The following is a 13862-nucleotide window of genomic DNA, read 5'->3' on the forward strand; positions in this document are numbered from 1 at the left end:
TGCTAGTTAAATGATAAAACTATAGAGTTCATCTATGGATTGACATTAACAGTGATTTGGATTGCTAATCTTTTTTCCTTATATATTTGCTAAATTTATGTCCTGCTTTATTTTATGAGCTCAGATTTGTATTTAACAGTAGAAGTAGTATGAGCATTTCTCTGTATTGATTCTGCTGCTTTTAAAACAACTTGATACAATAGTTTGAGTTTTGTTCCTAGACCTTAGTATTTGTATATTAGTAGGTATACTGATCAACAAATGCTCTTCTTTTATGTTGCCATACTTGCTATGCAGGTATATATATATTTCTTTGGCAGAACTATTGTTTTATGAGCTTAAGAAATGCAAATTATCTCTGAATTCTTCATGTGAGCAAATATATAGAAAATGGACATTTTTAGATCAGTTGAATGAATCAAATATTGAAAAAAATAGTCCTTTGAAGGCATCTTTTTGGTTATTTATTTGCAAGATTTATACTCCATGGAAGCTGCCAAGTGTCTTTTTCATTGTGGCAGGATAGAAATATATTCCTTGAAATAAATTAAACCATGCAATAATACAATATTCAGCCATTTTTTTCTAGGTGCTCTAAAGGCCTTAAATGACTATTTTGTTTTACTTTATCCTCACAGCAAAACCCTGTGGGTTGGGCTGTGACTAGTCTAAAATCACTTAGTGAGTTTCCATAGGGTTTATTCTGAACGTGGGTATCCTAAGTCTCAGTCACTTTTACAGCTATAAACTCATTACAATTGTTTCAGATTTGGCCATATCCAGAGCTAAAATAGAATAGAAATATTTTTATGATGATTACTTATGTTGCTTTGGGTATGTATGGTTATAAATATGCATATGGTTCAAAAGTCTCTTGGTATGTAATTTGATGTTAATGTGCACACATTAAGAGAAATATGAAGAAGATTCAGAATTAAGTTGGCAATATTAAAAAAAAACCCATAGTAATACTTCCTTATCACGAGTGCTTGAAATATCATACCTATTTTTTATGCTATGCAATTGCTGTAAAAAGAGATTGGGTAAATTCATGGAGGATAAAATACCCATGATTGCTAACTATAATAGTTATGTATGTCAGGCCATAATCCTCTCAGTAGCAGCTGCAGGGAAACAGAAGACACACTGATCCTTTTGTCTTATTTTTGGGCTTCCCAGAGACACCTGACTGGCCATTGTTGAAGTAGAATGGTAGCTTAAATAGATACCTGCCTTCTCCATTATGGTCCGTCGATTGCTTTTCTTCCAGTTCTTCCAGTTTACTTTTTCATTCTTAAGTGGAAGGTTCAAGGCAGTTTATCATCAGATTCAAAACAATATATAATAAAAAGGTACCAAACTGATAAAACTTAACCGAAAGCAGTAAGCATTAAGCTCCAAGGAAAGCAAAATAACAAATCATAACTGGACCAGAGATTTGCAGGAGCAAAGGTTTTTGAATTGACAGCAGACTTCATTAACTCTGCTTCAGACGGTGAAAGAGATTCCTTTATGTTTTTACAGGACAGACTCAAGTTGTGCAGTATTAGTCATGTTGTGAGTACCGAAGCACTTCCAAATTGAAAGAATTAGTAGGTGACATCATTGTTGCCGGGAGGACACCCAGTTGGGGGCTCCTTGCATGTCCCCGTTAAGCTGCCCACCAAAGTTGTATTCATTTATCTAAAGAGGAAGGTAATAGTTCTTCCCTTTTGGCAGAATTGCCAAACACATCAAATTGCACTAAAAATAAATAAATAAAACAACCTCCCCCCATCCTGCTCCTGCCTTCCCTATCTTTAATTGAACTTTTTGTATTAGCTTATTTATGTCTTTTATTATTGTAAGCTGCCCAGAGTTACCCTGAGATAAGATAGGCAGCCAATTAATTAATTAATGAATTCGTTCGTTCATTTTGGGATATATCAGTTTGCATTTGATAACAAGATACATGGTTAGAACCTGGAGGAGATAGTAAAGACTTTAATACCCCCACCCCACCCCCCAGTACTAGGGATTTTCTCCATTCAGTCTGCCCAGGCAATATTTTTTCAGTATGTTTTAGTTTTTTGCTTACTTTATATTTTATAAATTATACATTTGTGTGGCTGCAGCTTTTCTTTCAAGTTTTTTTCCCTTGTCTGATGTTGTGCACCTTAATGAACACCTAAGGGATACAGAGGTGCTTTTATATTTTATATGAATGGGATTGATGAATTCTGTTTACAAAAATATTCATTGGAGGAGGATTCCCCTCTCCACTGTGGAATTGTGCACAAAGAATTATGTAATCAATGTTCATGGAATTGGGGTCATTTAAAAACAAATCACTTTTAGGTCTTGAGTTTTGTTTTCCTATAATTGATATGTCATGTTTGACCAGATTTTATAGTTGTTATTAACACTGAATTAGAAGCCCTGGAAAAGCTAGGGGTACAAACCCAGTTGGCAATTATTGATTAGATACTACAGATCTGTATTGCACAGTAAAGCACATTTGAATAGCTTTTCATCTTTGTAATTGAACACTGATAATACAAATGTGCAAGACCCAAATAAGAAAAAGTATTCTGTGAAAGTTCTGTACATATTTATATCTTCAGTACAATTAAAAGTTACTTTATCTTTTTATAAATGACCAGAAGTACTCTAGCACAGGGGTTGCCAACCTGTTGGACCTCAGGGACCACCAAACTCATACTTTTAAATCCCATGGACCACTAATATGAATTTTGACTGCCAGTGCTTGCTGACATTGTGGGAAAGTCGGTCCCATATTCCAGAGCTGCAGTGGTCACAAGACTGGCCCTTTGGTCATCCTGGAGCTGGGTAATGGGAATTGAGATAGTTAGTTAGGAATTGAAAGCTGTCCCCTTAAGGGAATGCATCATGGTAAATGGAGTTAAGGTATCCTGGGAAATGTAGTCCATGTCATGTGGTCACGTCTGTAATCCTGATTGGTCACTGAATTGACCCTTGGTGGGTTGGGGGAGGTTGCTTCACTCTTGCCTGGAGCCCAGCAGTGTGCTGGTGCCTCACCCCCTTGATCCTTCATTATGGGGATAAAAATAGCACTAACCTTTTACACTATGAATTCAGCTATGCAAAGATTTGGACATTGAGATGAATCTCGATGTAACTGTGAGTTATATATGAGGATACCTGATGAATCAATAAAGAAACTTTGTATGGATGCTTTGTAGAGTTATCTGTCTGCCTTATATTCAGCTAGGAATTATGGGGCAGAACAAAGTGTAATAAAACAAAATATACTATACTTGGTGACCAATATGGAAATTGTACAGTATTACACTGCTAGAGATTTTCCTCCAGCTTTTAGTACAATCTAGGGGTGGGATCCGACAGGGTTAACTACCTATTCGGTGATTTACGATTTGCTAGGTAGGCAAGATTATATTGGTTTTAAGTAGCTTCCATGCAATCCTTGTCACAGAATATTACAAGGCACTGTATGCAAACAAAACAAGGTATTTCTCCCCTTGTTACACCACTGTAGTAGAATGATAAGTATTTATGTGAGGATGAATATGAATGTATTTTAAATAAATATAAATGGTCAGGAAAATTCTGTCTCTTCTGTTCCACTCACTCACCTTCCTGTTCATTGATCTTTATTGTCATAATATCTTAGAATGAAAGTAAAACTGAACTGTGTTTCTTGATGCTGAACTATGGAACATGACAGTAAGAATATATGTTGGTAATCTGTTACAGTGATGCTTCGATACTTGCCGTTAATTGGTTCCAGGAGGCACGTCAAATACTAAAAATGATGAGTACCAAACAAAGTGTGACTTATCATGTGACCTTTTGTATTGGCTGGGAAGGACTTCCCATCTGCCCTTTTTCCTATGTCAGTGACCTTCTCAGCATGGCCAACTTCCTGTCTGCCCTCTGTGATCATTCCCCACTTCCTTTGGCAGTGATCTTCCCGGCATGGCCGACTTTGTATCTGTCCCCCTCTTCCTATTGCAGTGCTTCAAGTACCAAACAAATGACAAATACTGGGACAACATTTTTTTTTAACAAAATGTATTGAGTACCGAATTCGATGAGTTTTGAAACAGTAGATTACCATTTTATTTCTCTATGTTGTCATTAACAATCTTGTAAGATTCTTAAAAAGTATTATTATCCATAATTATATCTTTGGACTAGTTAAAATTATGAATGTTTTAAAATTCATTTTTTTTACTTTAATTTCTGCACTTTTAAATAAATTGTTGAAATTCATTAACAATAATCCAATTTATTTTATCCCGATAAAGAGAAAAGAATGATATGAGCCTATGATATGAGGTTATATAGACAGTAAACACAGTGTCAGACATAAAGATCTCAAGTGCCTATATACAAATGCACGAAATCTGGGGAACAACCAGGGTGAACTATGGATACATGAAGGTAAATATGATATAGTTGGAATAACAGAAACTTGGTGGGATGAAAACCATGCTGGAACATACTGGTAGAAGGATACAAACTATTCAGAAAAAAACAGACCCCATAAAAGAGGAAGTGGAGTTGCACTGTATGTAAAGGACCACTATATTGCTACAGATATGCATGAAATCAAAGAAGAAACCTCCTAGAATGCATATGGGTTGATATAGAAAAAAAAAGAATGATATAGCCATAGGTGTATATTATAGGCCACCCAATCAAGCAGAAAAAATAGATGTCCTTTTTGCCAGCCAATTAACACACATAGGCAGGAAACACACAAGAATAGTAATGGGAAACTTCAATTATCCTGATATCAATTGGAAAACTAATTCTGCACCTTGAGAAATCAAATAAGTTCCTAACCAACCTAGCTGACAACTTTGTTGTCCAAAAGGTTGAGGGTGAAACTAGAGGGACAGCCATACTGGACAATTCTTACAAACAAAGAAGTGATAGAGGGAGTTGAAACTGCAGGAACCTTGGGTGAGAGTGACCATGTCATACTAGAATTCAACATAACACAAACACAAGCAACAGAACATAATGACACCAGAGTCTTGGATTTTAAGAGCTGATTTCAATAAACTCAAGAGAGAACTTGGGAAAGATTCCATGGATGAAAATCCTAAAGGGGAAAACTCTTAAAAAGTATGATCATAGAAGCCCAGACCAGCACAATACCACTAAGAAAAACAAGAAATCCAAGAAGAAAGCAGCATGGCTGCACAAAGATCTCTCTGGCAAATTGAAAGAAAAAAAGGACAAGTACAAAAAATGGAAAGAAGGTCATACAACTAAGGTAGAATATCAGCAGATAGCCAGAATCTGCAAAGACGAAGTGAGGATAGCAAAGGCTCAGAACGAACAAAGACTTGCAACAAAAGTCAAAGATAATAAAAAAAGTTTCTTCCAACATATAAATAACAAGAAAAAAATCAAGGAAACAGTCGGTCCATTAAAGAGAGAAGATGGCAAGGAAGTAATAGGCAACAGAGAGAGAGCAGAACTGCTTAACTCATTCTTTGCATTGGTCTTCACGCAAAAAGAAACTATAGCTCAACCCACCAAAAACATAACTGTAAAAGACAGACCAGAAATAAAAGTTAAAATAAGCAAAAAAATAGTACGAGAACACCTGTCTGATCTTGACGAACACAAATCACCGGGGGCTGATGGATTACATCCCAGAGTTTTAAAGGAGCTGGCAGAAGTCATCTCAGAACCACTGCACCATATCTTTCAAAAATCCTGGAGCACCAGGGAACTACCAGAGGACTGCAAAAGAGCTGAGGTGGTTCCCATCTTCAAAAAAGGAAAAAATATACACCCAGGAAACTATTGACCAATCAGCCTAACATCAATACCCGAGAAGATACTGGAAAAGATAATAAAAAGACAGATCTGCCAACATCTAGAAACAAGTAAAGTAATAACTAGCAGTCAGCATGGGTTTGTTAAGAACAGATCATGCCAAACCAATCTTATTTCATTCTTCAACACAGTGACTAAATTAGTAGACCAGCAAAATACTGTGGACATGATATATTTAGATTTCAGCAAGGCATTCGACAAAGTAGACCACAACCTACTTCTTAGTAAGCTAGAAAAAAATGGAATAGATAGCACCACCACTAGATGGACTCACAACTGGCTGGCAAACCGTATTCAATGAGTAGTCCTTAATGGGTCTAAGTCTACATGGAGGGAAGTAAGCAATGGGGTGCCACAAGGTTCCGTCTTAGGCCTAGTACTCTTCAATATCTTCATTAATGACTTAGATGAGGGAATAGAAGGGGAACTTACCAAATTTGCAGATGATACTAAGCTGGCAGGAATAGCTAACACCCAAGAAGATAGGCTCAAGATCCAGATGGATCTTGACAGACCAGAACACTGGGCCATATCTAACAAAATGAAATTCAATGTAGAGAAAAGTAAAGTCCTGCACTTATGCAAAAGTACACATATAGACTGGGTGAAACCAGGCTCAATAGCAGTAACTGTGAGAGGGATCTTGGAGTCTTAGTGGACAACCAGCTAAATATGAGCCAGCAGTGTGCAGCCGCTGCCAAAAATGCTAATGCAATCCTAAGTTGTATTAACAGAGGGATACAATCGAGATCAAGTGAGGTACTAATACCACTCTATAAAGCCTTAGTAAGACCACACCTAGAGTACTGCATCCAGTTTTGTTCACCACATTATAAAAAATATGTTGAGACTCTAGAAAAAGTACAGAGAAGAGCAACCAGGATGATTAGGGGACTGGTGACTAAAACATACGAAAAACGGTTGCAGGAACTGGGCTTGGCTAGTCTAGTAAAGAGAAGGACCAGGGGAGACATGATAGCAGTCTTCCAATATTTGAGGGGCTGCCACAGGGAGGAAGGGGTCAATCTGTTTTCTAAAGCGCCTGTAGGCCAGACAAGGAATAATGGATGGAAACTGAACAAGGAGAGATTTAACCTGGAAACAAGGAGAAACTTTCTGACAGTGAGAACAATCAACCAATGGAACAGCTTGCCCTCGGAAGTTGTGGGAGCGCCATCACTTGAGACTTTCAAGAAGAGATTGGACTGCCATTTGTCAGAAATGGTGTAGGGCCTCCCGCTTGGGCGGGGGGTGGGGTTGGACTAGATGACCTACAAGGTACCTTCCAACTCTGATTATCTGTTATCTATCCCTTCACTTGCATTTTATCTTTAGTCTTAAGGTGTTTGATATATCCAGCTTGAGAGGTCTTAAGCTTATGTGTTGCTCTACCATGTGTGAATGCTCTACCACCTGGAAAGTTTAGAAAAGTAGGATCTTTATAGATTGATAGTCTGTAATCCTTAAAACAAGTACGGTCTATATAGAAGGTCAGAATAATTTTAGGATGTTCCACAATAAAAGGTGCCTCCCAGAGAAGGAACTGCAAGATTGCCTATCATCATATGTCACTTTGCTTCCAGTACACAGGTGTTTGTCTTGGCCTATTTAATAAGCATTTTCTTTAGTTTTTTTTCATTTGTAAATTATGCCAAAACTCATTGGGCAATGCAGACTACTTATCATTCAGGAGACCCAATTCATTTTAAAGAAAAAAAGCATAGCATAGTTTCTATTGCATGCCCCTCTGACACCAAAATACTCAGTGAAGAAAGGGCTTTTGGCAGGGGACATCAATTTTAGTATACATTTTTCCTAAAAGACACATTCCTTTAAGTCATTCTCTTTTATGAGCACATTCTTGTGCAGAACTACTGAAGTAAGAACTACTGAAAATCAATTAAAAATACTACACTGTTATTCTTCTTGGTGTACAGTCATGGACGATGTTAGGTTTGTTTATTTGAAGATGTGGACAAAGCAATGCCCTCTGATTTCCCTGTCAGCTCTGAATTTATTCCTGAAAATATATAACGTGCTGGAATAAAACTCCTTTCTTATGTATGATTAGTCTGAGATAGTTCAAAATGTAGATGAAGAAGATGCTGTTTATTTTAAGAGATTACTGTTGAGGGTTAGTATAAAAAAAAATTAAGCTCTTTTTGTTTTGCTTGCTTCCTGGGCAGCCACTTAAGCAAGATTTGCTATGTTGCATTATTGATATAGAAATGTTGTATAATGTGTTATCATGATTTTTTAATAAAGCATTTCAGTGGGACTTGCCTAATCCATGAGGCTTGGCAGAATCTTCTATGGAGTTGCACAAAGGGCTATGGAAGGAAGAGTTTAGGAAAATTACATACAAGTTGTGTAATATTTTGAGAAAAAGAAAGAACCAAATCTTTGAAAAGGAAAGGTAATTGGAAATCAGCATATTCAAGTGCAGGCTTCTTTTTGTATTTGTTTTGTCATATGAGTAGAAATAGATCTGATTATGTTTTATTCTGAAGTGTTGAAAAAAGTCAATATGATTTTGTCTTCATACAGTATATAGAAATGTATTTGGAAAAATTTGTTATTTAAGAAAATCTGATGCTACATTTGAAGTTTCAGAAGGGTCTAATCAATCTTGCCAAGAAATTCATTAATGGTGATAATATTTTTAGTAGTGCATTCACCTGCTAAATTAATTATTAATTTAGGACATTATTTCAATACACTGAAAGAACAAATCAACTTCACATTACATAAATCTTTCCCTATAGACACGGGAAATTATTCTTTCTTGCTATCACAATACCTATTTTTATATTTAGTTCAGGTAATAGTACTGGCACTATGAGTATATATTTAATAAGTTGGATGTATAGAATTAATGTATATAATTAATATATATAATGTATATAATTTATTTATTAATGTATATTATTTATTTAAAATAAGGATTCAGCTATCTTTAACAGTTAAAAACCTTCAGGGGGATGTTTACATAATAAAATCCTGAACAGCACAAATGAATGAATTTGGTAAATATCTGCGGTAATAATATACAGTTCAGACAGAATTAAAATCTTATGTGCAATTGCAGCTAAAAGCCAAGGATAGGCCAATAAAACTCAATAAAAAGATCCTTTAAAACTGGTGGTCCCAATTAGACTATTATTCCACTTTATTAATGATCTTCAGTTACTAAACTATTCTAGCAGTGGTTACACATGTCTTTCATTGTATTTCATATTTAAGCATAGACAATCATGGAGATGTATTTAAATTCAAAAATAGTATTTTTAAAAAAATCATCGTTTGGTTTGGTGGCAGCAGTGCCTTGGATAGAAAGGCCATAAAGAGAGTGGTAAGGACAGCCAAGAAGATTATAGGAAGCTTGCTTCCCATCATTCAGGATATTGCTTATTAATGCTATGTGTTTAGAGCTTTACGGATACCCACTTTACAGACTATTTCTGTTGCTCCCTTCTGGGAGATTTCAAAGTATTTCTGGTAGGACCACCAGATTCTGTAACAGCTTTGTTCTTTATGCCATCCATCAGGTAAACTCTCAAGATTCATTTTTCTTGCTATATATATGTATACATCCGAACTAGATTGTGTTGTTTCTCTATATTATAAATGTTGTTTCTCTATATTATATATGTAGGCATATGCATTCATTATTTTGCATTCATTCATTTATTCCGTCATTCATTCTGTCATGGTTATGTAGTGTATATTGAAGGTGGTGACCCTTTGAGAACTGTATGCAATAAAATTTCATTTTATTGTATATCAATTAGTGTACATTCAAAGTGACAATAGTTATTATTCTATTCTATTCTATTCTATTCTATTCTATTCTATTCTATTCTATTCTATTCTATTCTATTCTATTCTATTCCATTCCATTCCATTCCATTCCATTCCATTCCATGGTAGATATGATATAATTTGTTCTCTTGGGGAGGAAGGAAACTAAGAACAAAAACACATCATTTAGGAGCTCCCAATTGGTGATGACATGGAGTAAGAGGTCTGACCTTTCACCCCTGCTTTGTGGGGTTAAGCAGGATTCAGTACTTTATCTGTTTCCGCTTAACATTAATGTGAAGCCTTTGGGTGAGATCATCCATTATGAGATATCAGTTTGCTGATGATAGACAGTTGTATAGCTCAGCCCATGGTAAGTTCCTGCTTGCCCAGAGCTGTTAAGGGATGGATCAGGAGCAATGGGCCGAACATGAACCATAGTAAGACAAAATGGTAATGGGTTTGGGATTCTTTGGTTCATGGAGAATTGCCATCTTTGGTCCAGGATGAGGTTACACTGCTTAGTGCAAAATTTGCAAGGGGGGGGGGGGTGTTGCAAGTCAGATAAGATTGCCCTCCAACTTAATACTCTTTTGAAAGGCCCTAAGGATATAGTTTTGTCAGCATGACTGGAGATCACAGGCTGATATGGAGCCCATCGAGTGGTTTTTCTGAATGTTGTAGGGGGTGGGAGTATATTAGGTTTTGTATTTGGGGTCTTAACTTTGTAAGCAGCTGAAGTCACCATGAATGAATTAAGAGGCCATGTGAATCTCCTAAATAAATAAAGAGCAGAATTTGCTAATACTGTAGTTCAAATGATTTTTTTCAGATTCAATCAAAAGTTCAGTATCGGTTTATTTCTTGTTAGTATTTATGAATAAAAACAGCTGTGCTATAGAATCGTCTTAATACATATCGCTTACCAAAATATATTATTTAATTTTCTAGATGAAGACTGTTAGTGTTGCCTTAGTACTGTGCCTGAATGTTGGGGTGGATCCTCCTGATGTGGTAAAGACAACTCCATGTGCTCGACTTGAATGCTGGATAGGTAAGCCCCTTTGAACATTATTTATCCATTTAAAAATTTTGAATTACTTCGTCTTGCAATGCCAGGTAAAGGTGACAATATATTCAGTGGAAATCTGTACTAAATAAAGATTGGAATAAATACTAGTACAAAAATGCATGTTGGCCTCTGTTTGTTAATTGGCTTATTTTTAACGTGCTGAAATGCAAATCTCATAAAAATAGTTTATTGTGCTTCTTAAAAAGATTTGTCCTCAGGCCTAGGTGAATATCCACAAGAATAACATTACATCATTCATTCTCATGCACACCCATAAAATTGCCCAATTCCTAAACAACTCTGCATTTACAATTAACACCCCTCCCCCAAATATCCATTAAAAATACATCAGATCAGAAAAGGAAAATGCAAAAAGAAATAAAGCAGATCATAACAAAATAAAACAAAGAGGGATTGGATCCATAGTCATCTTGTCTCCAAAGCCAGGGAAAACAATCTTCAATAATTTCCTGAACATCATAAGAATGGCACAGATCTTTGGTGGTAGTGAGGAGGACTTATTGCAGAGAGCAGGAATTACAGTAGAGTAGGCTTCTGGATTCCACAAGATGGTATTCTTTAATTGATAGCACCTGGAGTGCAACTACCATATTGGACTGAATTGAATAGTAGAGGCATTGGGAGTGCCCCCCCCCCCAACAGTCAGGGCCCATGCCGTGAAGGGCTTTAACAGTGATAATAAGTACCTTGAATTGCACCTGTCATGTGGCAATCAGCAGAGTCATGCTCATATAACATGGTGCTCTGTCACTGTCCATGCCACTGCATTCTAGACCTGCTATAGTTTTCAACTGGTCTTCAAAGGCAGTCCCATGTAGAGTACATTGCAATAATCCAGGCATGAGGTGACCAGGTAGATGTAACCATTTGAGGTGGTTCCTGGTCCAGGCAAGGACAGTACTGGAGCATTACATGTACCCGTGAAAAAAGTCTCTAGGGAACAACTTCCACTTGCTTTACAAGTAGAAAATGATGTCCAAATTGGAAACACTCTGGAACCATGCTGGTGAAACAAACTAAATCCCTGAATTTTCTCACTATTGAGTCTGAGTCCCATCCAGGTCTGTAAGTCCTCCAGGCACTGGGTCAAGACTTCAGCAGTGTCCCTTGTTCAACTTGGGCTCGCAATGTAGTTAGGTAACATCTATACACTATATTGGCTGCTGACCTCATTCAGCAGTTTCATGTACATGTTAAGCAAAAGAATTGAACTCTACAGTACGCCACTAATGAGAGGCAGTGGGTATGATTTCTTCCTACCTGTCAACACCAATTTTAAATTGGCCACAGAGAAAAGAAGAGAAAACATAAAACAATGCATTCCACCCAAACCTGAAGCTGGTCCAAAAGCATACTATGGTAGACAGCATTAAAAGCTGCTAAGAAATCAAGAATCAAATGAGAGGTGGGCACACCACTTCCATCTGGGCTTTGCTACAAGTCAAATAATCTGCCTCCTCCAGGCTCCTCTGGAACTGAAGGCCAACCACCCTCTTCACCTAGTGAAGGTTGGGAATTGGATGATAATTGTCCGGGACCTTTTGGTCATATAATGTCTCCTGAGGAAGGGATGTACATAGCTTCTTTCTATTGTGAAATGAATGCTGAAAATTTTGCCATAGGCTCATTAGCAACAGCATTAACACTTAGACTTATATACTGCTTCACAGTGCTTCACAGCCCTCTCTAAATGGTTTACAGAGTCAACATATGGCCCCCAACAATCTGGGTCTTCATTTTATCCACCTTGGAAGGATGGAAGGCTGAGTCAACCTTCAGCCACTCAGAATTGAACTCCTGGAGTGAGCAGTGAGTTAGCTCTGCAGTACTGCACTCTTAAGTATTGCTTCACCACGGCTCTTTAGAAATGTAAACTAGATACCAATCGATTATTCTAGATGTTTTGAAAGTTCTTATTTTGTCTTTATTTAATAATCAATATTTATTGAATATGTATTCAACATTCATTTTATTGTGCATTACCCAGAATATAATCATAAAATTTTGTGTTTATAATCATAAACACAAAAATGTTTTTTTTTTTTTTTTTCTGATCGTTTTTATGTGCCTTTGAGTGTCTGACTACCTGGACTAGTCCCTGCAGTGCATTTTTAGAAGTGATTTGCCATTGCCTTCTTCTTAGAGTGACTGGTCCAAGGTCACCCAGCTGGTTCCGTGCCTCAGGTTGGGAGAGAATTCAATCTCCCAGTTTATAAGTGCCTTAATTGCTACACAAAACTTCCTTTTCTGGTTATGCTATTTTAAGTTAAACAGTGTGAGTTTGTATCTTATGATTTGGGTTTTATATCATGTAATAAAACACACCTATAATTTTCTTTCAAGATTTTTAATTACAATAAAAAGGGCTGATTTAAACATCACCATCTCGGTTTATATTTTCCCACTTTATATCTGGTAGGAATCATTGCTGTTTAGTGTAGAACATTGCAGATGACTTGAAAATTAGAAAGCATGCTGCATTTTGCCTTAGAAAACTAGCTTCAAACAACCCTAGTGAAAACCAAATGTGTTCTCTGGTAAGTTGAAATAACATACTTTATACCAACTTTATATTCCTTCCTTTTACTTCTAACCATCTTGATTTTAGTTCCTTTAAATAAGATCCTGGAGCTTGATACCTTTTCATTTTTATAGGAAAATTATTCAGATCAGTCTCTTGGTTTTGTATTTAATTATTTTTAATTATTAACATATCAGCTTGTTCCTTTTGTATGTCCAGTGGAACATCTTTTTCCATGTCATTCTTGTAGCTTGTCTTTCTAAAATCTACTTTCAAATCAATCTCAGTCTCATCAGGCAAAACTTGTTCCTCTTGCATAATATCTTTTAAACACAGGCAAACACTCTTCAACTTCTGTGTCCTTTGTTCAAAAATACTCTTCAACATATTCAGTGTAAAAATGTTTTGCTTTATTTTGTATTTATAAGCTAAATCTGAGTATTCTTCTCCTTTAATAGTAATCTTTATTTCCTTCTAGTTCTTTCTGGCGTCCAATTTGTAAAGGCTTATCTTCTTATGTTATAATTCAAAACAAAAACATTGTCCCATGAGAAGGATTCTTTATAATTAATTCCAAGATCTTATTTCAAATTTATCTGTACCCTTAGT

General features: G+C 36.3%; 1 protein-coding gene across 3 annotated transcripts in view; it reads left to right on the forward strand.

The window, feature by feature from the left end:
• Positions 1–13862, forward strand: part of RPTOR (regulatory associated protein of MTOR complex 1) — a 376730-nt gene that overhangs the window by 20816 nt on the left and 342052 nt on the right. For all 3 annotated transcript variants that reach the window (XM_026701786.2, XM_026701785.2, XM_087924955.1), the window contains exon 2: positions 10591–10693. In XM_026701786.2, coding sequence (XP_026557571.1) covers positions 10591–10693 — 103 coding nt within the window. The remainder of the gene's footprint in view (positions 1–10590; positions 10694–13862) is intronic.

Source organism: Pseudonaja textilis, chromosome 2 (genome assembly GCF_049901715.1).
Source record: "Pseudonaja textilis isolate UNSWEBS1 chromosome 2, rPseTex1.2, whole genome shotgun sequence".
In the NCBI taxonomy this organism is placed as follows: Eukaryota; Metazoa; Chordata; class Lepidosauria; order Squamata; family Elapidae; genus Pseudonaja; species Pseudonaja textilis.